The sequence below is a fragment of the Scleropages formosus genome, chromosome 12 (genome assembly GCF_900964775.1).
Source record: "Scleropages formosus chromosome 12, fSclFor1.1, whole genome shotgun sequence".
NCBI lineage: Eukaryota > Metazoa > Chordata > Actinopteri > Osteoglossiformes > Osteoglossidae > Scleropages > Scleropages formosus.
The window spans coordinates 21,317,306-21,344,422 of NC_041817.1; the positions used below are offsets into that span (position 1 = coordinate 21,317,306).

At 40.3% G+C, this 27,117-nt stretch overlaps 1 protein-coding gene and 1 long non-coding RNA gene across 3 annotated transcripts in view; one reads left to right on the forward strand and one right to left on the reverse strand.

Moving 5' to 3' along the window:
• Positions 1-1,342: 1,342 nt before the first annotated feature.
• Positions 1,343-4,601, reverse strand: LOC108929310 (uncharacterized). 2 transcript variants are annotated; one of them, XR_001965737.2, is made up of 4 exons: positions 4,483-4,601; positions 2,625-2,676; positions 2,070-2,096; positions 1,343-1,803 (listed from the first exon to the last, which is right to left on the reverse strand). It is a non-coding gene; the product is annotated as an uncharacterized LOC108929310 (long non-coding RNA). The 2 variants fall into 2 exon arrangements; XR_001965738.2 differs by lacking the exon at positions 2,070-2,096.
• Positions 4,602-4,774: 173 nt separating this feature from the next.
• Positions 4,775-27,117, forward strand: part of LOC108930701 (neuroligin-4, X-linked) — a 51,466-nt gene continuing 29,123 nt past the window's right edge. The window contains exons 1-3 of the mRNA XM_018746080.2: positions 4,775-5,254; positions 14,652-15,344; positions 25,125-25,277. Coding sequence (XP_018601596.2) covers positions 14,870-15,344; positions 25,125-25,277 — 628 coding nt within the window. The 5' untranslated portion in view covers positions 4,775-5,254; positions 14,652-14,869. The remainder of the gene's footprint in view (positions 5,255-14,651; positions 15,345-25,124; positions 25,278-27,117) is intronic.

Genomic DNA, 27,117 nt, shown 5'->3' on the forward strand with positions numbered 1-27,117 from the left:
CTATCAATTCTTCAAGGAGCGAAAGGTGCTGCATTGGAAATAGGAAACACACTGAGGCTAAATATGGCCATGCTGTTTGTCTGGAAACACAATACTGGCAGCTGCCACGTGTAATTGTATTCAAAAACTATGCACCGGTTATTGATACAGACTTCATTGTGGTGGTCTGTGAAGAGGGGATGCTTATGGCGAGTTTCATTCGCAAGGGATAAACTTCATGTCTTCTCTGCACATCTTCAAGCCTGTGTTTGTCTTGTCACACCAGCCGTGGAGTCACCAAGTGCTCCAGCGATAGCAAAAGCTTTAAGCAACATTTAAGCTGAAAAAAGTTATTTTGCATTTGTTTACCCGGTAAACTGAGTATTCTGCATTTAACATTAAGGTCTAACGACCTGTATGTACAGCGCATACACTTCATATTTGGACAAGACATACAATTAACTGGAACTGTCAAAGACATTCTTCATAATGTGAATATTCATATTCTTCAAGATTCACATATTCTTCATATTTTCATACTTTCCACATATCTATTAAAATTTAAGTTATTTCATGTCACAGAATCAAGTGTTATTAACTGAGGTACTCCTGGCATCTGCTTCTATTCTTCGCATGCAACAAAAACTTAAGGAATTTGATTTGTGCTCATTATTGAGTCTATCAGGGCAGTGTAAGTTAATGAGAAATTATTTATTCATAAACTCATTAATATTTAACATTTATATTAAACTGTAAGTTGTGGTTCTGTTTCTATCTGTATCAAGTGTATTTGAGAATAGTATCTTGTTTGACCCGGCTTCCACAAAGAAATAGGCATTTTACAGTTTAACTATAGCACGGGAAGCAATTTTGTAACATAGATCTGCAGGAAGACACACACACATACACACATACAGTTGATAATTTGCTATTCTGTCAACCGGGGCAAGACATCCTGGAAGGTAACAGTCCTTCAGTCCAGTACACTGTTTGGTGAACAAGCTGGATTCAATGCTCAGTTTTAATATCAGTCTTCCCGCAGGTTTCTCAAGTGGTTGACTATGTATGTCAGCCTAGATTTATCACATTTACCAGATAAGAAAGTGTGTTTTTTTCTGGTTTCAAGGAGATTTTTGAGATCAAACAGGAAGGCTTTCGGACTTGGAATCACACAGGGGGTTCTTCATCATCATGAAAGGACCGAGTGACACGGCCAGGAAACAAAGAAGACCCCTGCTGTTCAAATGCACCGGAGGCCTCATCGGAGTGAAGGACTTCTAGTGTCGACTGCACAGGACAGAATTAAATGTTTGTCTTTGAACACCAGCAGCCAAGTTAAACATAAGTTTGGATGTAGCTTCATTCAGCGAAATTTTTAATAAGTTGTACTGATCACAGTGTCTGTTTAAAAGATGCAATAAGCGCCAATGCAGGCAGAGCATGAAATACATCAGGAAAAAGACAGAAATTAAACATTTCAAGTCAACTGGACATTGAGCTAGAACTGTAAAAGGACGACATTATAATGCGAGCGAAGGATAGATGCTGGACTAGGGGCAATGTCAAGTGCTGAGTAACAAACATGTTAGAATCCCCTGTGGTCAAAACAGCCATACTCCACATGAGTCACAATGACAACCTTTTGCAAACTAAACAAGTTTGCAAAACATAACCTTCAAAACGTATAGGGGCAATTTCTGCTCAGCCTATTGGAAAAAAAAAAAAAAAACGGAAATGAGAAAAAAATCTGCTCTGGTTGCATGATGTGTCAGACATCCCTTCTGCCCTAGTCATCATTATCAGAGATGTTTACGGAGGCAGATGCTGCAGAAAAATAACAAAATGTTCAGCAAGTAATGCAAGTTGTAAACAAAACAATCCCAAAATTTAAAAAAGAAAGAGTTTCTCTTCAACTGTGGATTACTAATATAGTTTTAAAGTTAAATCCAGAGGCATTTTCACAAGCCCCTCTGTGTATAATACACATACATTTGCTATATAAGGTAAGAGGAGTGCCACTGAGTTAAATTTGACTCCTGATGACCACTTGTGTGGTTACCGTAGTAAAGAAGGGTACAGAAGTGGTTTACCATTTCCTTCTTCCACATGTTTCAGGACTACAAACACAAAGAGATGGATTTGAACCTACGCCTGAACGTGCAGGTCAGACACTCTCCACTGTACATATCTGGTATAAACAGACATGTGACAGAGAGAAAGCAATACAAAGAGAGAGAATGAAGTACATAAAACATAGTTATTTTGATGCCACTTATAACTGATGGTTCTGTAATCTCACAGATTTGCGTGTCACATTTACATTTATTTATTTAGCTAACATTTTTCTCCAATGTGACTTACAAAAATAAGCAACTTAAAACAACTGACCCAGCATGGTAGAGGACTGATAAGGTGGGGCAATTTTTACTGAAGCAACTGTGTAAGCACTTTGCTCATGGGTACCACTGCAGGGGTTGGGATTAATACCTGGGTCTTTTGCGAGCAAAGCGATAGCTCTAATTACCATGCCACCTGCTGCCTATATGTTATAATTAACTGACGCTGGATAGCATCAAATACGGTATATGTTTCAAACGAAGCGATAAATGCCAGAAAGCCAAATACACTGTGTACCGTGGCCTTACCTCGTCCATCCGTCTCATCTGTGCTGGCGAAGGCAGCGTTTCAAACGTCCCTCTGAGGAATTAACCAAAACAAAGTTCAGAGGATTCAAACAAGTAGGATAAATACCACTCATCATATCTTCGGCTTTCGAAAGAGTGAATATGTCCGACCTACACATTCTTTGCAGTTATACAATATGCCGGAGATTTAAATTATACTTTTTCCTTTTTTTTCTCCACATGGTACTTTGCACATTAGCAATCTCTCTGCCCCATTCAGTGTGGGCTGCCCTTTTGGCACTTTATGGTAATCTGTGTTGATGTAATCAATGATTTGAACTCGCCGACTTGACAGAGGACCAACACAAATATTGAATTATTAATTCCCTCAATCCTGCATTTGAAGCAATAAATAATAGAAAACACTGGATCCAGGAGAGAAATGAATATGTGCTTTTGTATTGCTTCCATGAGAAGTGATGAACAACAACAAAGTGTTAGGTTACATTGTCTGGCCAGAGTAGCATTAAAAAGGTCAGTATTTGAAACGTCTGTATTTCTTAAACTATTGATTTTGCACACGGTTTCATGCTGCAGTTTCAGTATACATTTCAAAACAGACAGCACGAAAATACAGACAGCTACAGTGATACATCAAAACATTCCAGTTTACAATATTTGAGGATTTTACATGTTTTTTTTTTTTTTTTTTGTTTTATTTAGCTGACCCCTGTCAAAGGTAACAATGCTTAGATTGGTCAATGATTTACCATTTTCACAGCAGGGTGGTTTGTACTGGAACAATTTCTGGCCTACTATAGTATAGTACCGTGATCAAGGGTACGACAACAGGACAGGGAATCAAACCCAGCACCTTCATGTTACAGGGCAAGAGCCCTAACCAGGACACTACCTGCTGGTGCAACAACTGGTTATAGGATTCTTACTCATCCATGGATGCTACACCTGCTGTGCGCGCGCGCGCACACAATAATACGCACGGGCGCGCGCACAGTACTTGCAGCTGTGACTGTTGACGCGATTCATGCTTTTGCAGCCCTCGGGCAAAGGGATTCCTCTTTGGAGACCACGTTCCCTGCCTGCCTTTGATCCTCTCCCTTCATGTAGCCCCATCATCATCTGGGTATAATTCAGACCTTCATTCCCGCACCGCAGTGATTTAAATCTTGCGCCGAGCGCCTCAATACGGAGCTATGCGTGTGAGACGCAACTGCATAATCCACGCACACCATTTTATATGTGGCATATTTGCAGCTCGTATCGACGCGCCGTAATTTAGGGATTCAACCCGTCGCGATTGAGGCGCGTGGAGTGGGCGTGTCCACGGCTGCCGGGCTTTAATAGCTGCGCTCGCGCCGCAGCCGCTCGAGGGACGGTGACTGGTGAATATAAAGTAAGGGCAGCCTCACCATAGCTTTACGTACCACGATGTTTTCTCTTCACAATGCAAATAACAGAAAAGAGGAGCCGTTACGTTACTGAAAAAACATTCATTCAAGCGACACTTGGCGCCGTTGTCGTTTGGAGCGCAGTTAAGCGGCGCAGGACGAAGAGTGAGACTGAGAGCGCGCGCGTGCCAAAAGGGGTGTGCTGCGCACAAAATAACATTTATCGCTCTGCAAAACTGTGTGTCTGACACAGAGAGGCCACGCGGAAGCGTTTCCGCCGAGCGCCTGGGCGCCTTTTTTTTCCCCAGCGCGCGCCGAATTAAACATGATCTTCGTCGCGGGGACGCAGCGCGTGCGTCCGCTGCCAAGGCTCAAGTCATCCACAGCGTCGTTTCGCCGTCGCGCGTAAAGGACGGGATTAAAAATGAAGCAACCCGAAAGTGTAAAGGCAACAGTTAGTTGACACGTACATTCCACTCAAGCCCATCAAACATCTGTCCAATATCAGAAGCGTCCTGCGTCGCGAGGGAGAGGCGCGCGCCGGGAATACCTAAGGGAAACGTCCTTCTGACGCCGGCTCGCGGTGATGCGCCTGCTGCCGGATCGAGGCGACAGAACGAACGCAGCGTAACTATTGGCTGTGGGATGTGTACGTTCGTTAGGCGTTGTCCAATGGGAGAGGGAAAGGGTCGGAGGCGGGGCTTGGGGAGCGCGGAGGGGACGGGCGGGGGGACACGGTGGAGAAAGCGCGCGGGGAGGGGAGTAGTTGGGGGGGGGACGGCTGGTACAGCCCTGGCGTCGCTCTCCTCAGTCTCCTTCTGCGGTCCCCTCTCTCCCCACGAAGCGAGGAGGGAAGGCAGTCTCATTTCCACACTTTTACCGCTTCCTCCGCAGCAAACCCTGCCAGCTCCCCTCACCCTATATAGGTCATTAACAGCATAAAGACAACAAAATAATTATTTAAAAGAAAAAAAATCAAGTTTTTTTCTTCTTCTTTTTTCTTCTCCTTCTTCATCTTCTTCTCCGAAACTGAGTCGGGGGGGGGGCGTTATTTTGCGTGTATTTTTCCACACTTTGAAATTCCGACTGGATATTATTTACAGGACAGGACGCCGAGTGTCTTCCCTCCCCCCGTTCCCCTTTTTTTTTTTTTAGATTTTCCTTGTGATATTGACCCCCCTCCCGGTACATCCCTCCGGTCCGGAGCGCGGACACGGCGCACATGCATCACATACAGTCGAGGTAGGTAGAGTCGCGTCGTTTTCCTCTATAGACTATCGACCCTCTCTGCTCCTGCAGCAGCGTCTCAGGCAAGTGACATGCCGCATTATTAATCTTTACTTTTTTTGCTAATTTATTTTTCCCCAATTTGCCGTGCTTATGTTGTTATTATCATTTTTCAAAAAAATAATTCCAAGTGCCGGCTTGCTCTTGCGTGCGCTGCGGACATTTTGCGGTGAAAGGCGCGCGTCCCCGGGGGGATTCATTGTGCGCAAAGTGTGCGGGCAACCTGTTCTGTTCTCGGGCGCACGGAGCAGCCCCCCCATCCCCTACCCGCCCCCCCCGAGAAAGGGGCTTTTAAACGTTGTATATTTCCAGTGGAAATCAATGCACAGTGGTCCGGGGGGGTCCGCAAGCTCTGGAGCCGCAGTGCCAGTGGTACAGAGAATAATGACAAATTGTTGATCGATTGATTATTATTCCACACACCGCCGATCGCAGCGACACACTTCAATTTGATCGTCCTTTTTTACATCGATAGACACAATATCAGTACCTGTATCACCCATGTGTGTCAAGGTAGTGGATGGGCTTCTTTTTAAGGAAAAGTGCATTGATCGGCGTCACGAGGCAACTTTATTCAGTGAAAATATCTTTTAGTGATATAGATGTGCAGATTGGCATGCAGTTTAATGCAATTATTCTAATATTGTGTTGTAGAATATCATAACAATGTGAAATAACTGTATAGTAGGAGTGAACTTTTAGTTTTTTTTTTTTTTTGGCAGGTGAACAGAAAATGCTTTGGTCTTTATTTTCTATAAAGAGAGTGAAGGACATCATGGCTTGTAGAAACCTGAGATCTGTTTAAGAAAAAATAAAATTACTGGAAGAAACAAGATGAATTTATACAATACTGCTTGAATCTATATAACATTACAGACAATGGCCATGGCAAATTCACAATTTCTCTTTGAAAGGTTGTAGTTTCTTTTTTTTTTTTTTTTTGGTTTTTTCCTGCCACTGGTTTCCAGATGAGGAGTACTGCTTCCCAGAGCTGGCACATCTGATTGAATGCAGTTTTTATAGGTCCTTTCCCAGAAACCAGTAACATATACAGCAGTCGTAATTCATGATTATGATTCCACTGCTGGCAGAGCAGCCCTGGGTTCGGATCCCCAGATTCTCAGAGCGAACCCTCACCGCTTCCTTCCTGTCTGACTATATGTGCTTCAGCTTGTTTCTATACTGTATGTGGTGCTGTGTTTTTTTTTTTTTTTACTAGGGTACAACCAAATCCTCCCAAGTCACAGAGCATGAGGGACTTCAGCAGCGAGCCACAAGGTGGTGGTATGGACAGCTGTTACATACAAAGCCTTTGCAAGATTTCAAGGAGTAAATCTGTGTCCGGTGCAGATGTTCATACGTGCGTTGATTGGTTCGCTTTCATATCCACAGATAACACCTTTGTGCTTGGCCCGTGTTCGGTAATTGAAAAGCAGAGTCACATCGCCCGTGACCACATGCGCTATCCAGCGCGTGGAAATAAAACACGATCAGCTGCTGCTTTTTTAAATGTCAGTGGTCCATGTGCCATCTCCATCGCTGCACAGTTCTATCACACCCTTTTACAGCACACTCCCACACATTGATCACGCACGGTTCCTTTGTGATTATCAGTGTTATCGGCTGTACAAGTTAGAGAATGGATAACCAAGGCAAAGAGTTTGCCTGTTCTTAGATAGTGCTTTTATTCATCCATTAAATTACTTTCTAAAAATAGAAGGAATTTGGAGCAGATTAACTAATGGATACAGCGAGCTTGTTAAAATTCCACTGTTGCTTTTTGCCTGAAATAAGAATAACCAGACGGCCCATTATGCGTTCAAGTATTTACTGTATCATATGGGCTATCATATGTCTACACTAATCATGGGTGTTATGTAATGATTTCTGGTGACTGCATGGGGCTACAGCTAGTGGTGTTCTGTATATAAAATGTCTGTGCCTTCAAGTGAGGCCCAATATTCAAGAAAATGGAATACTACTTTGCATACTCTGCAGCCTGTGGAACCAAACAGTTTAACATATTTTTTGCTGGATTTTTTCTTGAGGCATTGCTGCAGCACAGGCATACTTAGACATTATAAAAATAACAAAGAACTATTATTCCAAAAGCTGCGCTGGTGCTTTACATTTGATATTACATGTGTTGTCAGTTATTTTACCAGTGTAGCACTGTTCACTGTACTATTCGGGATTAATTCGTTTCGGAAGAAAGTTTTTATTTGGGGTCTCTTTCCAGTTGGGGAAATCCTGTAAACTTTGTCTTATATAACCTGTAGTTACAGACTGTTAATACTGATTTGTGCAGAACTTTGGAAGAAAAAGCTATTATATGGATCCTGCAGTCTTGACAAAAGCTCACATGTGATGCCAGAAACATGGGTTTGAATGCCATTTCAGCCTGTGTAACATCACAGTGTGACAAAATCACGATGCAATTTTGATGATGTCAAAAGCATTAGGCTACGGTTCCATCCACTTTTATATAACCTAACTTATTATTATACCTATAACATTATACAGTCATGGAATACAGCTGGTTTAATTGAGATGCAAAGAAAAAAACTGTAATGTTTAACATTTTTTATTATTTTTTTTTCTGTGGCTTTTCTGCTACAATGTCATGGGTGTATGTAAATGAAATACTAAGAACAAAACCGATGTCTACAGGATTATATGCAAAATGACATTTGCCAGTTTTTAATAATGTACCTACCTCTTTTGATGTAAAACCAGATCTAACTTGGGATGCCATAGTGGTGTCCAAACTACAGTTGATGAACTGTCAGGTTCCAAATACATAAAAACAAAGTATCAGGTGCTTCAGGCAAAAGTGTCATTTAATAGCAAATTAATAGCTGGAGTCTTTCTGAATGCCCGTTGTATTTTACAAAGCAATGTAATTTTCATATCACAACACAATAAGCCATAGTATCCACTGGAGGAAAAAAAATCCATGAACATTATAAAAAAATCCATGAACATATATTTGTACATTTTTTGAGTAACAAACACTTTCATCCCGTGGTACAGCTGGGAATTTATTCTCACAATGAGGTTAGGTGAAGACACATTATGTAAAAATATTGCTTTCATGTGACAGTTAATACAAGTTACATATTAAATTACATTCACTTATACATACACTTATTCAATTCATCAATTAGTCAAACATGCATCTTATTTCAGAAAGTTTTTTATAAGATCAATGGATGAGGCAAGGCTTCTTCCAACAGCTGTGTTTGCATTTTAATTTATTCATTTAGTCAACAATTTTCTCCAAAGTGACTTACGGTTTTTAGCTACCTGCTATTTACCCACATAAATGGCTGGGCAATAAAGCTAGCTATAAATACGAAAGTGGTTTACTTATATCAAGGTATCATGATACTGTTATATATATACTTTTATTTTTGCACCTCAAGATTTTTTTTTTTTAAAGGAATTTCATTTAACTTTAACCCAGGTAGCGGACATACTTTAAACACTGACAGAAATATCTGAAAGGTCATTTGTGCAATTCGTCTGTCAAACTAATGCTAGTCTATTATTAATTAGTATTATTAATGCAAAATGAATATCATGATGTACAGTATCAGTATTAATAACCAGTATTCATTTGTTGCTTAGCTTTTTGCATATACAGCTGGGTCACTGATACTCTTACTTCTTTATGATTTCGAAAAGGTCACTTACAGAAATAACAACTTGGGCACATAGTCTTTTCTAAGTTGATTATTTGGAGTTGGAACTTTGTTGTTGATGGAACAAATAAGGGAAATTTCAACAACCGAACATATACAGACAAAGTCAATAATAGAAACTTGTTTTTTTTTCTGTGGTATCCACAGTCAGCTGATAATTTAATATCTTTTGGTGGTCTGTCATAATGTGTAACTTGGAATGACTGTGCAGTGACCACTGTTTACACTTGCCCAAGCAATATAAGCTATTTTAACACAAAAATGAACTTGCTTTTTGGAGTGTACTAGTACTTCATCAGAAGGTCTAATAAACAGTGTAATTGTAAACATGTACATGGTAATGGATTTAATAAAAGGTTAGCTAGAGACGAGTTAGATTTATTATGACAGCCTCAAACGATAACTAAGATAATTTATTGCTTAAAAGTAACTGTATAATTTGTATAAAAAGTAACTTAAATGTAACTTTATAATGTTACTTTACAGGTATAGTCTACTGTCATTTAAACTACGTAAAACTGTTGAGTCGCAGATGAAGATTTCGCTAAAGTTGAATAAATGAATAAAATTGTTGCTAAATGAATGAAATTGTTCCACCAACTTACTGCCTTTAGTTAACGTGAACTATTGTAAAATATGAACTCTTCTTATGTCTCAGAAATCTGTGCAGGATTTTCTTTGTCTTATTTTTAAATTGATTATGTTCATAATACAACTAATTTAAATTACAGGTTATCATATTCAGTCTCCTGTTTTAGCAAGAAAGCTGATTGTGTTCTTTCATAGGCCTTTTTGTTGACAGTAATACTTTGGATTCTGCCTGTAGCGTACAGTTCTATCTTAGCAATTTTAAGGCTTACAAATGTGGCTACAGCAGATTCTTTATTTTTCCTGTGAAAATGTTTTATAGACTGTCACGTTCTTTCTGAAATTTAATGTCATTTGAAATCTTGGTTGCTGTGTTCACTGATATAATCTGTTGGAGAAGTTTTTCATGGCTTCTCTAATTGCGTTTTGGACACGAAGATCAATATGTGTCCATGTTAGTGTTTACTACAGTTCAGAATCACAGTTTACCTCATTTGTGATTTTGAATTTGGGCCTTGGATTGCTGAACATACATCCTGTTTAGTTTTTTTGTCCATCTATCCACTTATCTGTGGGCCGTATTCCAGTGCCTGTGTTCTTATTTAAGGATATGGATAGACTGGATATATAAATATATTCATACTGGATACGGAAAATGTGAATTTTTATTGTCAGTCCAAAGGCATGTTAATGCTTTATAGCTTTCACAGTGTTTTGAAATAACAGGATTGACTGAAGAGAATACTGTGGTACACATGTCAGTCAGAGTCACTTTGCTTTTTTATTAACACCTTCACGGACCTGGCGTAATGTCAGCCTAGTGACGAGATCTTCCCCGAACCAGACATTTCATAATAATTAAAATGCAAATGAAAAATCGCGGTGTCATTAAAATGCACATGAATTATCGCCTGTAATCATACCATTGCTGATAATGCTCTTTGGCTCTCTGCATTTCTCTCGTTCTCTCTCTCTGGAGTGTTATGAGGACAGTATTTTTATTGAAGATGCTCTTCAGCTCGAAGGCCTTATCTTAACTGCCGTGTGATAAGTGAGAGCGCAGGACGTCAGCCTCCCCTAGAGAATCGTGCGGCTTATATCACATATATCACAAACTAACATATTTAGACAGCACATAGCCAAGCACTGGCCCTGAATATTTAAGTAGTAAAGTTACTAAAGGCGAACTGGATTTAAAGTCCCATGAACAAATAAATCAAATGCCACGTGTGAATTTTTAATGAAATGATTAATTTTCGCAACCATCCGGGGTGTATGTCCCCTTAGCCTTCCACCCAGTGCTTCCAGATGGGCTCCGGATCACCAGGACCCTGCTCGGGACGAAACGATTATTGAAATTGGATGGGTGGATGTTTTATTTTCGTAAAAAATAATGGCAGTACACCTTTAAAGCAGTTTTACGTTTAATTTGGACATCAAGGCTTTATAAGCTCTGCAAAGGCCAAAATGCAGTATTTAATTTCTCTTCAAGTGTGCACCAACGTGTTCTCAGTCACAGTCTTCAGAAAATATGGCACAGAAATAAACAATCTAGTGAATGACAATTACGCACATGCCTTTGATCCCTGGCCCATTGGACAAGTGCCTTAGAACCGGTAATGGATATGTTAACTGCTAAGGCTTTGCAGGAAAGAAGAGTACAGTGAGAACGACTAGGGGAGCCCCACTGACATATCGACTGGTCGCTTGAATGCGAAGGCTGCTATGCGCCGCAATGGCAAAAGTGTGGAAACTAATTAATCGGCTTTTTGGAATTAACCGACTCTGAAATCCTGCTGACCGTTCAGCACTCCACAGGGGCATTGAAGGGAATGAAGTATTATCCCTGGAAATTAAATTACCTGCGGGAGATATGTAAGCTCATGTGTTTTGACACTGTTGTATATGGACACTTCCACAACTTGCAGATTATTATTCATTACACAACCAGATGCTGTGTCATATTGATTCAGTGCTGATCAAAATGATCAGGAATTAAATGAAGTACTTTCATGTATTGAAAAAATTGCTCCATGTTAACCACCACAGTGGCCATTGCTATATTATGGACAAAAAAGAAAGACTGGAAAATGCTGATGGATCCTGGTGAAGACACAGTCAAATGATAAAGTAGCAGTTACTTGGAATTAGGTCCTTATGCTGTTTTGAAGGTCGTGTTGGCTTGGACTTGGACTGATGTGCGACCCAGAATCCCTGTGCTGAAGAACATGGTGTCATTGTGTTTAGTGACTTTGCTCTGACCAAAAGGGCACCAGCTGTTAATGTTGGTTCCCATTGCCCTGGGCTACGTGGTCGGAACGTGTCGATTCGGTTGCATAGCCTGTAGGAGCTCACCCCTGTGGTTAAACAGTGTGGCCCTTGTGATGAACACTGTAAAGAGGTAACGTTGCACGAATTGGTCTTACTCACAAAGCATTGTTGCAAGAAAGTGCTTGAGATTCATAAAAACTTTATAGATGTTGAAGAAAATTGCATGAGGTTAAAGAAGCATCGGAGTGTGTGGTACCTAGGTGGTTTGGGAGAACATGGGTTTGATGCCCACTCGGTCTTTGTTGGAGTTCATGAAGTTCAAACCCCCCCGTGTCTATCGGGGTTTCTTCCAGGTACTCTGGTTTCTTCATAGATTGCACAGACGTGCAGTTCAGGTGAATTGGTGACTCTAAATTGCCCTTGGTGTTTGTATGGCTACCCTGTGATGGAGTGGTGTATTGTCCGGAGTGTACCTCCCTATGCCTTGTACCCAGTGCTTCTGGGATAGGCTCCGTCTCTCCGTGACCCTGCTCAGGATAAGAGGGTATCGAAATTGGATGGGTAAAGGAACATTTGTACAAGAGAGTAGCAACAGAGGACAACATCATAACACTGGAATGAATGAACATCGCATATAGACAAGCATGAAAAAGTGTAAACAGAGAGCGTGCAAATGAATAAAAGGAAAAAGCAGAACTGACAGCTCAGTTCCATGTGGACAATAGGAGGGCAGTACCCCCCCGACCGCGCAGAGGACTCATTACAAAGCAAATTGACCACTGGTATGAATGATCTAAAGTGGCGCCTGCTGAAACAGCACATCTGGACCGCTCTCTTGCTGAAGGTGCTCCTCTGTTTAGACGTTGAGTGTGGAGACGTTGAGAGTCATTAGTCATGATGGCTTGGAGTTTATTTAGTGTCCTTCTTGGCACCTCTTTCTCCTGAGAATCCATCCAAACCCCAACTTTGCTCAGTTTTCTGGCATCACCTGCGGAAATGCCATTTTCCCGGCATGCGGCTGCGTAGAAGACTGCACCCATAACAGCAGTTGTTGTTGCTAAGGAGGTGCCGAATGTGTACCAACCCGTTTCATCATAACACTCCTTCCTGCACTGAGGTGTGCGAGACCTTTACTGCACCTCGGTCTGAATGTGACCCTCCTGCGTAACTTACACAATCACACTAATGAGACGTGTTACAAAAGGGCCAGATTTATATCAATCAATAGCCCCAGATGAGATCCTCGCTGAGGATCCTACTCTTTAAAAGCCTCTCTGATAGCTTTGTTAATGGAACGAGGGCAATAATAGATGACTGCTGAACGGTTCTCTCTGATTAATATGTACCCCTTTTATTCCGGCCGTCGGCACACACCCAGAGCAGATGCGGGCCCTTGGAAATTCAATGTTCCACACAGCTGAGAGAGACTCACGTCAAGCAGTACTGATGTTCAAACCTGTGGTACCCTGCCCTCTTTCCCACATCTCGTACTTCATTAGATAAGATCAATGTCTTAGGGTTATCCATTAAAGCAGCATGCATAATAGGGTTTCTAGCGCAGCAGACTGATTTCGGCAACCGTCCGGGTTTGTCATCAACTGCAGAGGGAGGAGTAGGAGGGTGCTGAAAAGGTGGATTGATGATCCTTTGCTATGGTACTCTGTGTTGGTGATTTTCTAAAATATTACTCAGTACATTAACTTTTTTGGTGGCAGGAATGAGTCTGAGGAAGCTATGAAATCTCTACTGTTACACTACAATTAGAGTCTTATTGTAGAGTTACACTACGGTCACATGGCTTTACGGTGCAGTTACACTGGAGTTACACTACAGTTACAAGGCGTTACATTTTAGCATTATGCTAGAGTTAAAGGATGTAGAGTTACACTAGAGTTACAGGGCCTTGTCATAGAATTACATTAGTTACACAGCCATACTCTACAGTCACACTGTGATTACAGGGTCTTATTGTAGAGTTACACTGTCTTACTCTAGAGTTACACTGGAGATACAGGATCTTAGAGTTTTGCTAGAGTTACAGGGTCCTACACTAGATTCACGTTAGTGTTGTACAGCCTTATTCCAGAGTTACATTCCAGCCTGTAGGGCCTTTGAATCATATGGGTGTAATTTTTCAAGTTTTTGACAAGTCTGAAATTTCCGTGTATTTTTCCCTTGAGAATTTGTTTTTACTGTATTTTAATTTTGTTGCGTGGTTATTTTACGACACAACACAATGGTACAAAAGAGCTGAAATTCTGTATAATGTCAGTGCCTCATTTTAAAATACTATTTACAGCACTTTCTTTTGCGATTAGCAAACTTGTTGCCAACCTTGCCTCCATAGACAACCCATCCATTATCTGCATGGGTTTCCTCACATGGTTCAAAGACACGTGATTCAGTCGAACTGGTGGTTCTGAATTGATCTTAGTGTGTGCATGTGTGAATGAATGGGTGTGCGATTGCCCACTAATGGACTGGTGCCCCATTCAGGGGGGACCTTCTCTCACGCCATATGCTTCCAGGATAGGCTCTGGACCCCCACGACTCAGAACCGGACAAGCAGTTAATGATCATGGATGGAAGCCTGAGTGAAACTGATTACATTATAGTTCTACTTTAACCACTTCACTTGCTCCTTTTTAATTTTTTTAATCTTATTTGAATGCCACTCATGAAAAGTGCTGTTTAAGTTAATGTTACAGTGTTTTATCGTGATACAGATGGACTGATATGGCTGAGCTCTTGTTGCTGATCGCTAACTGAAACTCTTTTCTCACACACAGTTGATCTATCATACTGGAATCAATCGCGGGAGGAAATTGCAAGCAACGGCAAGAAAGCAAAGATCCCGAGAAAGACAAGTGCTGCCTTCTGGGATGGGGAGCTCTGAGAGGCCCGATGTGATTGGACGTCAGTTTTTCCAGGTGGTCAAATATTAAATCCTGATTGGACAGTGGAAACAAAGGATCCTGCCCCTCATACCCTCGTGCAGTAGTGGATCATGTCGAGGCCAGGGGGAGTCGTATGGCTACCGTTCATCTTCACTCCCATCTGCGCAATGCTGAATGTGAATTTGATCTTCTGGATTACAGCCCTGGCTGTGAGGTTCACGGTCATCAGCTGCCAACAAGTGCACCACACCATTGTGACAACAAACTACGGGAAGCTGCGTGGATTAAAAACGCCATTGCCCAATGAAATCCTGGGGCCCGTGGAGCAGTACCTGGGGATCCCGTACGCCTCTCCGCCCACAGGGGAACGGAGATTTCAACCCCCTGAACCGCCTACTTCTTGGCCTGGCATCCGCAATGCCACACAGTTTGCACCCGTCTGCCCGCAGTACTTAGAAGACCGGTTTTTGCTCAATGACATGTTGCCCGTTTGGTTCACGGCCAATTTGGATACAGTGGTAACCTATGTCCAGGACCAAAATGAAGACTGCCTTTACTTAAACATCTATGTCCCCACAGAGGATGGTAGGTTGTGCAATTTGAGGTGTGGGGGGGAAGGTCTCTTTGGTTTTGCTTGTAGGAATTTGGACCATTTACATTTTTAATGGTAAACGGTTTTGAGGAGCGGTTATAAATTATGCGATTCTCCTCTCATGTGCATTTTCCACAACATTCTACTCAACCTTTAGCAGGTTTAGAAAACAGTGCTCGATTCTAAAAATAACCCGGCCTCTTTTACATTCATGTGCTTTTTGTACACCATAAGCTGCATTTTCATCCCTGTGTTTGAATCAATTTACATTTTCACATTTTTTTCTGAAAATAAGAGATATGAACATCTTTGAGAGTTTCAGGATCATTTTTTAAAAATTTTTTTAATTCCTCCTATTCCCACTTTTCATGTCTAATTTAATTAGTCAAGGTTGCAGTGGTATGTTTTGTCCTTTTCATAGGAATAATAATTTTCATTTAGCAGTTTTATTGGACATGCATTTGACTGGTTTGAGGCTTTGTACAATTTACCTTTGTCACTTTTCTACTGAGGGTGTGCTGTAAACTGTGTTCATAGTTATTTGGATGTCTAGTTACCCGTTAAATATCTCTTATATTTTGATAACGCAATTATTTTAGTATAAAATTGTAACGTCTCACCAGATCTGGCACAGGATGGTCGTTGCTGAAGATACCACTGAGCTGTAATTTGCAGTGTTTGCAGTGACAATCACAGAGAGAGCGAAGCTGTTATTGACAGGCTTTCACTTGTATTGATGACACAAGTTTTCTGATCAATTTTCAATTTCCAGAAAATGCGCCAGCAATTATGACTTAACTTCAAAGGCTCTTTGCGGATACAGTCGAGTAAAATTATTGAACAAAAAGGCAGGTTCTTTTATTTAACTACAATTGCACAGTAGCCATAAAGAGAAACTTTTATACTGTATTTAAGAGTTAATTTTTTTTTTTTGTTTCAGAGGTTTAAAAATTACGCTGTGTAACATTTTCTCAAGAGCTCATATCAGTTGAAATCAGTAATGTGAATAGTTTGTAATACATTTACGGTATTAAGTTGTACCGTATGCTAGCTTGAATAAGGCAAGAGAAACAATTAATGCAAAGCAGTATTATCAATGTGCAGATGTGTAGAGAACATAATAATGCACATGCCTGATATTTGTGGACAGAGCTGGAATTAACGTCAAGAGCACAGGATAATCTCTTGATCTGATTCTCCATGCACTGGTTAGGTCTAATTCTTTTGAATTACTTTTCTGTTTAAGAGCAGCAGCCTTGCGATTCTCACAAATCTCCCTTTATTCTCATACTTTCAATGAAACCCTTCATAATTTCGCCATGTTCCGTGCATCAAAGCAGCGCCCCAGTGAATTGGACAACAAAAAAAACATTTGAAATCTATGAATTAGATTTATGTAGGCTAAGGTTTGTGCAGTGTAACAGGACTTTGGATTTGGTCCCAGCTGGTTTATACCAGTTTCATGTGACCTGAATATTTGAGTGTAATGATATGCATTTGCTTTTTTTTTCTGACAGTGACAACTAAATTCACATACCGATGTTATTCTGAATATCTCTGAATGCATAAAGTTTCCATTATCGGGAGGTTAAGAGGAGCTCTTGGAACTTTGTATGGGGTTATTAACCTTCAAAAGGTAGATGATGGATGTAATTTCCCAGTTTTAACTATCCATCACCAAAATGTTCAAGGCAGCAAATTTATTTTCTAGCTTCCCATGAAGTACCTGTAGATGGAAATGTATATGTTGAAAATGATGCTATTTTTTTAACTTGTTTACTTTGGAAGGGAATATTCAAAATCTGATTTAAAAAAATATAGGTGTTAGGGTGAGTCATAATATGTAATGACTGTTTTGAAAAAAAAAAATACAAATAGTGATATGCAGTGCTTGGATGGAAGGGAACCATTTCAGTACCACTCAGCCAGCCACATATTTCATAATTTACAACATGTTGCACCTTTTGTTTGCGGAAATGAAAAATAGAGAAAAAAATGCATGCACCATAATAACAGTTGTAAGGAATAGCAGTCACACAAACACTGAGCATTCAGTTACTGAGTTTCAGCAGGTGTAGTAAAATTTTTAGGTGGTACTGTATTAGTTTTTATGTATAATAATATTTGCTTTAGATATGTTTATTCCTTGGATGTAAGTGTTGACTGAGAGCGATCTAGTACATCTATTTTTACCTGGGCCATTAAAGAGAAAAGGAGAGGTGAACATGCATAACTCCATACATCCATCCATAACCTATGGACTGTGAAGATATGAATTTCAAAGGTATAAACTTTTTCCAATTATTATTATTTTTCTTTACAACATAATGATCTATTTTCTTTGTATAGTAGCTGAATGAACACAGCCCGAGTTTACCATCCAAGCTGATGAATAGCAGGAAGGAGCAGCTAAATGAAATAGGAGTGTTGGATCAACTAAATCCAACTTGTTTCCACAATTTTTACTGGTCTGGTGTTCATGAGTGTTGGTGTTACTGATATTGCCGGTCAGAAGGTATACTGTTACCATGGAGGACAAAGTCAAGATTTCAAAAACAACCAAAAAAATAAAAAGGTCAGTGTCAAAACGTGTCAAGAAATTGACCAGTTCTGCACGTGCTTATAGGTCATTCATTCAGAAAGCTGGTGGAGCAACGTATTTTTTTTTTAATCATTTTGAGCAGTTTTAAATCATTTGTCATTTTAAGGTAGATTGAAATGATACAATTCTCAAATTATGCAATGAAAATATTTCAAAAGTTTTACATATTATTGAGAATTTATCATAGATGTTAGTATGCATGGATTTTGTAGGACATAACAGACAAATAATTTGAGGAATTATTGTTTTTGATTTAGGGATAAAAGAAAGTGACTTTGGATTTGCCAACAAAGCAAGTTACAAAACAGCTCTTTGGTCCCAGTTGGGTTCTGAGTCGAGAAGCTGTCATTATTGCAGCATCCATACGGCACTTATACTGACTGGTTATAGCTGAAATTCAAGAAAGAACTTCAGAACCATAGAATAGGGAGGCTAAACTAACCCTGGTACAACACAGTGGTTAGAGCTATTGCCTTTAGGTTACAGGTTTAAAACTCACTTACTGCTGTACTACGCTTGAGCGTGGTGTTTACACTGATTTTCTAAATGTAAAATCATCCACCTGTATTACGCTCATAAATAGTCGTAGGCACGTTGATGTTGTGTTGGACAAAAGCATTAGCTGAAAATGTAAATGTAAAATCATGATGCTTCCTGCGACAAATACAGAGCTTTAGATATCTGTCTTTCATTCATCTGAATTTGTGAGAAAATTGTATTTTCTGAAGTTAATTGCATGCACCCAACATTTGTTTAGTTAAATATTTACAAATCAGATCATGTTACCATAATTTATTACTTTAGCTAACCCACTAACAAACCCCAAAGACTTCTGCAGTCCAAATTCTATATGCAGTTATTCTTATAAATTTGTGATATTAATAGCATCTTACATTGTAGCAGTGAAGGTCACCAGGCTCATTGCATGTACTTTGCAGAATGAAGTCACTGGGTTTTATTATATATAATAGCTGAAAAGCAATAGTGCTCCAGTGTGTGTGGGGGAGGGGGTGGAGGTTCCTGTGCCAAGAATGGGACTGCTACACCCATCACACCTGGTCACTATAGCAGCACTGGAACTCCTCTCATACATTCCTGTGTCCTCTGTGAGCAAGGAGCAATGTGTGGATTAATTCTCATAAGTAATATTACCTGTATGTCTAGCTAGGACCATTGATATGCTTAGCTGTTTCAGTTACACAGCATATAACACCATCTTTTACCCATTAAAATATTGGATTCCATCCCGTAGAATTACAATTAAATGTGAACTGCACTCGATGTGGCTCTATTATTATTATTAGCTGGACTCCTTTCTACAAAACGGTATGAGCTTGATGCACTCTTTACCCATTTATACAGCTGGCTGTTTTTACCATGTCCATTTTGGGTAAGTACCTTGATCAAGGTTAGTAAGAGAAGAGGCGGATTTGAATTCAGGGGCTATAATTATAAGGCAGCAGTTTCAACCTACTCCAACTGTACTCTGAGGTCTATGCACTGTATATATGTAATATACTGTATATCCCCTGTATGTCCAAGATATTAATATTTTATATTTGCTATATTTGTTCAGAATTATATGTTTACTATTTACATATTCAGGTTGTATTAAGATTATATATCCCTAATCCTAGCTTTGACTTGTGACTGCTCGCAAGGAATAAGAACCACACTGTTAACCTTAAGAGTGGAAACGGTTAAAGATGAATGTGTACAGATGCAGTGTGTTGATCAGCCCTCCACGAGTAGCTGTGCTGTTTTGGGTACGGCTGCATTTTGTATTCTGTAATTTATGTAAAGCAGCAGCTATTTTCTGTCATCGAGCTATGTATGGCCAGCAACCTTGAAAATATGCAATTACCGAGACCTACAGAAGCATGCAAGATTTGGCCTCCTGCCACACATTCTGTTTACTCAAGCTTTTTTTATCAGTGTTCTGATGCACAAGAGCTAAATGGTGGTCATTTCACTGTTTTGGTGACATTTCAGACTCTATAGTCTAAAAGTGGCATGCCGGTTTATTATTTTATCTTCTCCAGGTAGGGTTTAAAACTCACGTTGAGTGCCTGCAACCTCGTGGTTAATGTCATGCCAAGCTGCGGAGGAGGTGCGTCAGTAGAGTTATCCCACTCATTTCACGCTACGCATTTCATGCTCGCTTTTCCCGCCCCTTCGGATTTCCTATATTAATGTAATTACACCGTTTGTTCGTATTCGGCGCTATGCAGACCCGCTCGCTCCTGAACTTGACTCGGGAGTAACAAACGTGGCACCTGACGATACGGGTTCGAAAATAGGGCTGAGGTTCTTGTTTATATGAGCGCGTCGTGAAGCGGCTGGGCGGGCGACAGGCGTCAGTCCTTCTCTGAAACCTTGTGAATGTGATGGTCCATTATTAAAGGGTTAGCGCTGCTTGGCAGGAGTGTGTCGACATTTCCTTTTGTATGTTATAATCATTGTAAAACATGGCATTTGAGTGGAGGACAAGACACTGGCATGAAAACAGAAGAATTAAAGTGACATTTAATGAGGTTTGGGAATAGTGCTGTTCTGCTGTGAGCCTCAGGAGCCCGCAGGTTGTTGACTGCCAGCTGTGGGTGATGTGCCACTCCTCTCCCCTGTGCCAGCTGTGCTCAAACACCATTGCATGACCTGTACATTGCATTTACGTTCATTCGTTTAGCAGAAGCCGTCAAACTGATATTTACGTAACACCTTTATCCAAGGTAAATTTACACTGCTAGATACACCGCACTCGATTCCTTATACTCATTCATCCACTTACACAGCAGAGCAGTGGCACACACACACAGAGCGATTTGGGTTCCCCACCCACACAAAACACATATCTTTGGAGGGTGGAAGGAAACCCACGCGTACGGGGACAGGCAAATTCCGCACAGCCTGAGCCAGGTTCGAACCCACAACCCAAATGCCACCTCGCTGCCAGTGCAGTCAATGAAAGGAGCTGTACACTTGACAGGGTGTGTATTAGAAGATCACGCCACATTCTAGGCATTCTTACGTAGTGTTTCTTACGAAAATGGAAACAAATTACATTGAGCACATGGGAAAAAATCTAGTTTTTACAAATGTTATTCATTTTATTAAAATATGTGACAAATGGTGAAAAAATGAGAAAACATTCCATTTTTTCCCTCCAAAAACCACATCTTGCTTCAAAGAATTTTTGCTTCACTTTTTTTCCCCACAAATGTAATATCCATACTATGCTGAAAATGGTGATCTTACGGTGCTGTTTTTTTGTTCCCTAGATTAAATTGGAAAGGCAGTATTTTAATGCATTTTGATTTTTTTGGACGTAACTGCAATATTTTTTATAAATGTTTCCCCCTCTACTTTCTCCTGTTGTAAACCATAGGGTCCAACTCAATGAGTCAAGGAGATGATATAACCAGTAATGGTGGTGACGAAGATGAAGGTATTTTTAAAGGAATTCTTACAATCAAAATGCTTGATTCAGATGCATGCATTTAAAAAAAAAAAAACTTTTTAAAGCACATTTTTTCTGGGTTAGGGTTATTTATTATTTCATTTATTTCTTTATTTATTTTGCTTTTCATTCTTTGTTCCCCCTTTAGTGCATACTTAGCAGGCCTCTTGGATTATTTATTTTTCTAATCTTTTTTCTTCAGAGAAATTAGCATATAGATGACTATAATTCCCATTTGAGATATAGAAAGGTTACCCCTGTGTGTAAGGTGAGCAAGAAAATACATGGCTCTTATGACTCTTTAGGAATGTACCTCTTTCCCTCTACTGCAAGGGATGTGGAACCTGGGAATTGAAACCTTGCATGCCTCTTAATTCTCTTCCCTTCCCAGAGAAGCTTTCGGAAGCCCTTACACGTCTTCTAAAATTGCTTGTTGAAGCATGAATACTAACCATTGTTTTCCGAGCGGAAATACTTTTATTTGTAACTTTCTTTCGGTAATTTAAATATATTAATTTAAAATGTATACATATTTATATATATATTTTTTTTTTTGCTGTGAACAGCTTGCTGCTTTGCATGAGAGTAAGACACCCTTTTTAAGTAACGTGTGGGGTTTCCAAAACACATCATTTGCTGAACATCATATAATGTCGGCCAGAATTTCTTCTTTATATGTTGCTTATCTTTCTATTAAAGTATTTACGAAACTGGAAAGAAAGTCAGATGTCCTCCACACTGAATTTATGCTGTGCCCTTGTTTTAATGACTCTTCCCTGCTTCTGTTGAAGGCCACCCCACCCGAAAGCCTTGGCCATCGGGATATTTTCTTTTCTTTTTACTGTATTCCCTCTGCACTAAATAATGATGCATTTATACTTCTATGAAGGACATGTTGAATAGTGTTTTGAACAGACAGTCTTCTTGTTTGTTCTAGGCTGTATCGGAAGCGGTAAGTTCCAGGTTGATGGTCCCCATATTTGCAGCATATTTGCTAAGTATATTGTGTTTGAGAGGCTTTTTTTTATTACAGTGATTAAAAGTGATCCTTTACTATGTTTTCACAACACTAACCCACGTGAATGAATCAATTAATTAATTAATAACGAGGCCTTCTTTTCTGAAACATTCGTCAGTGTCGTCAGGACCAGAATTGTACAAAGCAGCATGATGTGTTTTGAGTACAGCCTGAAAAAAGGCTGTATAGGAACAAGCAGTGCCCCATACTTAAAGCTGAGATTTATTGTACAGTTTGTATTTTCTAACTGGATTCATGCATTTTGCATTCACGGCACCACTTAATGAAGTCCATTTTTTATGATTTGGAAGGAGATGAATGCAAAGTGCTTTGAACGCCTTAAGCGCATCAGATCCACGGTCCTCATACAGGCCTAATGGTGGCAGACACCTCTGTTGCGGGAGTGGATGATCGTTGCCCACCGACTGCTTCAGCATCTGCAGTGCCAATGAATTGGCGGGCTCCCTGGAGGTTAAATCTAGCCAATAGAAAATCGCTGCGGTGCGGAAGAGGAAAAAAAAAGGAAAAAACACCATACCCTCCTCCAATATTTCATTTCCTCCTCCTTTTATTGAGCAGTTTTACGAGAAACGCTGTACTGTGGTTGCCGACGTGAGTGCACTGCTGGGCTCACTTGGATTCGGGCGTTTTTGTAAGAGCTCCGAAGTCGGGTCCCAAAGGGACAGAGGGCAATGGGTTCGGTCAAGAACCATGTTTTTATTTCCCTCTAATATTTAATTCTGAATCAGAGGGAATAAAGGCATGTTGCTGCCACCCCCTTTTCAGTCTTCTGCATTCTGATGTGCGTGAGAGAGGACGTAATTCGCACCCGCGCACAAAGGCACTGATGAATACAGCAAACGCCTGCCGCAGACACGGGGCCTTCGGTTTGCGGGAGCACCGAGTCAAATCCTTTCTGCCGCATTTCACATTCAGTAGTTTTTTTTTTTTTTTGCTGCGTAAAAAAGGGTTGCGTAGGAATCCACAATGACTTGAAACATGCATTACATTTTTCTGATGCATTTTCTGAACGTGGTTCTTTATTTACTTGCCAGCTATTACGTTCTAGACTAAAAGAGAAACCCATCGCGCCTGCACGGTGCAGTGTTTTTGCTCTTAATTTAGCTCCGCACAGAGGTGTCAGGAGAGACGTTTGAGGCAACGTGCAGTGGGCTGATCCTGCTGACCCACCAGGGACCGGCTAGACCCGTCTAGTGCTGGTTAGAGAGGCTTACGAGAGTCCGGACCCTATAATAATCCAGGGTTCCACTGCAGGCGAAGAAGAGCGTCGAGCGTATATATTCTCAGCTCATACGCCCCCTCGATCCAGCTCGGTGATTAATAACCTGTCGCCAGGTTTTTTTTTTCCTTTCTTTAATGACTGCGCGTGGTGCAGTAAGCCTGGCCCACGGGACAATTGTGGCTGCGGTACACGGCACCACACTGCGGAGCGACCCTAATGAACCTGTGCCTGCCTCCACAAACAGCAGCGGGACATGCGGCAGAGGCCAACAACCAGACCCCGTACTATTAAAGCGACCCTTTCCCGCAAATAAGTTACTGTTTTAGGCCTCGGGTTGATTAAAATATATCGTGTATGAATAATCCGCATTATAAGCAGTGATATTAAGAGGGGTAATTGAAATTTTATTGTCAGATGATTTTTTTTTTTTTAACTAAACAAGAAATCCAAATGTGTCTTTGGCTCTGGGGATTCACTTCGATTCAGAACCTTAAATAATAAATTACATCTATAATGCAATAATATGTTAGAAATATAAGCATACTTGTTTTTTCATTAAATTTATATGTTTTTTTTTTTTCGAAGTTACTGCCATTTAACACTTTACATTGGATGCAATTTCCGGAACAGTGTCGGCTAGAGAAACTGTATCAGAAGTCATACGAATATAATCCTCAATGTAGAGAATAAAAACACACTTTCCTGGGCATGCCTTTGGTTTCTCATTGATTAATTTATTCTGCAAGTACTTTTAATATCTCAGATCCTCTCTCATGTTTAATATTCCACTCCTAATTTACAGTCACCATGTACACATGGTCTAATCAGTGAGCTTAATAAGGCCGTCTTACAATGCGGGGGATTTGAAAAACGGCCCGCAATCTACTTAATTGTGTCCCTTACTGTGAATTAGCACTTAACACTTATGAATATACGCCGGTAAATTTATTATGATGTGCTGTGCTGAGACGTGATTCTTGCCCACCACTTTAGTTTCGAGGGGTTTCGGTAATTACTGCTGCATAACCTGCCTTGACTCCAGCGGTAAAGGGCTAATCTGTTCAGCAGAACCCATAATTCATTTCAGACTTGGAAAAATGTGCATTGGAACATTTTTCTGACAGCATTCTGTCAGTTACATGATGTATTGTTTGGATAAGCATATGGATGATGGAAGCAGAAATGCAGTTTTTGAATCAAATTACATCGACTGATACTATTTTACGTCCGTGTCTCATTTTAATATCAAACATAAATTCAGGAAAAAAGGAAAATTAAAAATTCAACATGGAGGCAACAGGTGTCATAAAAGCTAGGATGTGGTTTTGTAGCTGAAAGGCAGCCGGTTGGAGATCAGGGACGATCCCAACTGCTGTTCACTCCTCCAGTAAGAATGTTGAGTTGTGTCAAGGGGTAAAATTGTAAGTCTCCTTCTTTCACTTTTTATTTACAGACATACATGATGAAAATGGCCTAAAACCAGTTATGGTCTACATTCATGGAGGCTCCTACATGGAAGGAACTGGAAACATGGTCGATGGGAGCATCCTGGCAAGCTACGGCAACGTCATCGTGGTGACCATCAACTACAGGTTGGGCGTGTTGGGTGAGTGTGGCATTTCCAAAAGTGCTTAACAAATTATGTTTAGGTTCATGTAAATAAGAAACAAGTTTTTAGACAGGAACTAATGTCAAAAGAATTTCATTGTTTTTTGAGTCAGAGCAGAGTCTACCTTGAACGTGTGGATCAAAATTATGGCTCGTTCTTGAATGGAGTCTCGACCCTTTGCTCGCGAAGGTGTGCCTCTCTTACTTAGCACTGCTGATGAGTTTAGGAGTGGTAAGAAACAGTTCTTTTTAGGGGACCATCCTCTTTTCAGTTTCACTTTAGAAAGCCTGTAAACTCTTTGATAAAATGCCAACCAGCTATCAACCAGACTAAGCGACAAAATAATTAGGCCTTTGTGAGGCCTGGTTTAGAATTCAGGGTGGCGATAGCTATTTGGTCTTGCTCCTTATTTGCCTTGTCTCATTGCACTTGAGAAATTTAGTGGGCATCTAGTTCATTTAGTGACAAGTATCTGTGTCATTAGACAAGATCACCATAGCAATCTCAAACAGCAGAGATAGATGTGTTAAAAAATGAAAAAAAGAAAAAAATAAATAAATGCATGTGCAAATAAACTGGATTAAATGATTATATTCCTTTCACATTTGGCTTATGCACAAACTGACCATAAAAAGTTATCCTCAAGAACCCTAAACCATTTGACAGCAACTATATTAAAACTGAACACTGAGGTCATGGTTGAGAGCAGGATCTTAATTATCTGAAGGCTTACTGTAATGCAGACGTTTGTAAGAGCGTAAAAATGTGAATTAATACTCCAATATAGCTGTTAATCAAAAGAAAATAATTGTATCTACGGAATGCATCAAATACTGTATATATTTATGTGAAAAAGATAATATATTTCTGTGAAAATAATGGGGCTGTACTTTGTGGCCAGGCACCAACAGCTGTGTTGCATTTATACATTATAAATGTGTGGTTTACATACAAAACATACCATGTGGCTCAATTCAGCTTTGAATGAGATTCATTTTTAAATTAAAATTATGGTACTTACAGCGATGACTTATGTCACAAGGAGCTTCTCAAGTGCTTCTTCTAGCTTTACGTTTGTTTGCGATTTATATAAAATGTAAAATTAGAATAAATGAAAGGTTCAGTGGTATTTTATATCGGCATAATTGTGTTTCAGCAGTCCTAGTTTCAAGGGTTTCTTGGCGATTGAAAATGAACGCAAATGAATATGCAAATAAATGGAGGAATGTCATTTCTTAATGAGATCTGATGGAGGCCTTTGCCCGATACAGAAGGAGGCGTGCTTCACCGCTTGGTGTGTGTGGCAAGGGTTTCTCGGCAGTGCTGGTTTCAAGTCCTTGCTACGCGCCCCCTGATGGCGGCCCCCAGCCCCCCCCACACACACAGCGGGGACGTGCAGTTGGCCAAGGACAGCTGATGCTGAAAGCAAGTGGATGCAGGGCCATTGATTTCCTGTGGCCCACGAAGCAGATGGCCCGATTGAGACCGAGAGCACAGTTCTTTACCGCCGGATGCGCTTGGCTGAAAGCACGCGCTTCTCAGTGTATTTAATTACAATTTAAGGCTCTTGTTCAGATCAGGCACTTGGAGACATATGAAACTGATGCGTGTGAGAAGACAGAATTTTTACCAACATACGTACCGCGGAGCAATTAAACGGTAAATTGATCGCGTTTTGGAAGCACTGATTTGCGGTGCAGGAAAGGGTTGTTACAAAAATGCACTATCCTGTTTTTGCTGACTGGCACTTTATTATGTACGCTTTAATTCATCAGTGGAATATTCCATAGAATATTTTGGCAGGGCAAAAGAAAAAAAAAATGGAAGCTGTTTTCTT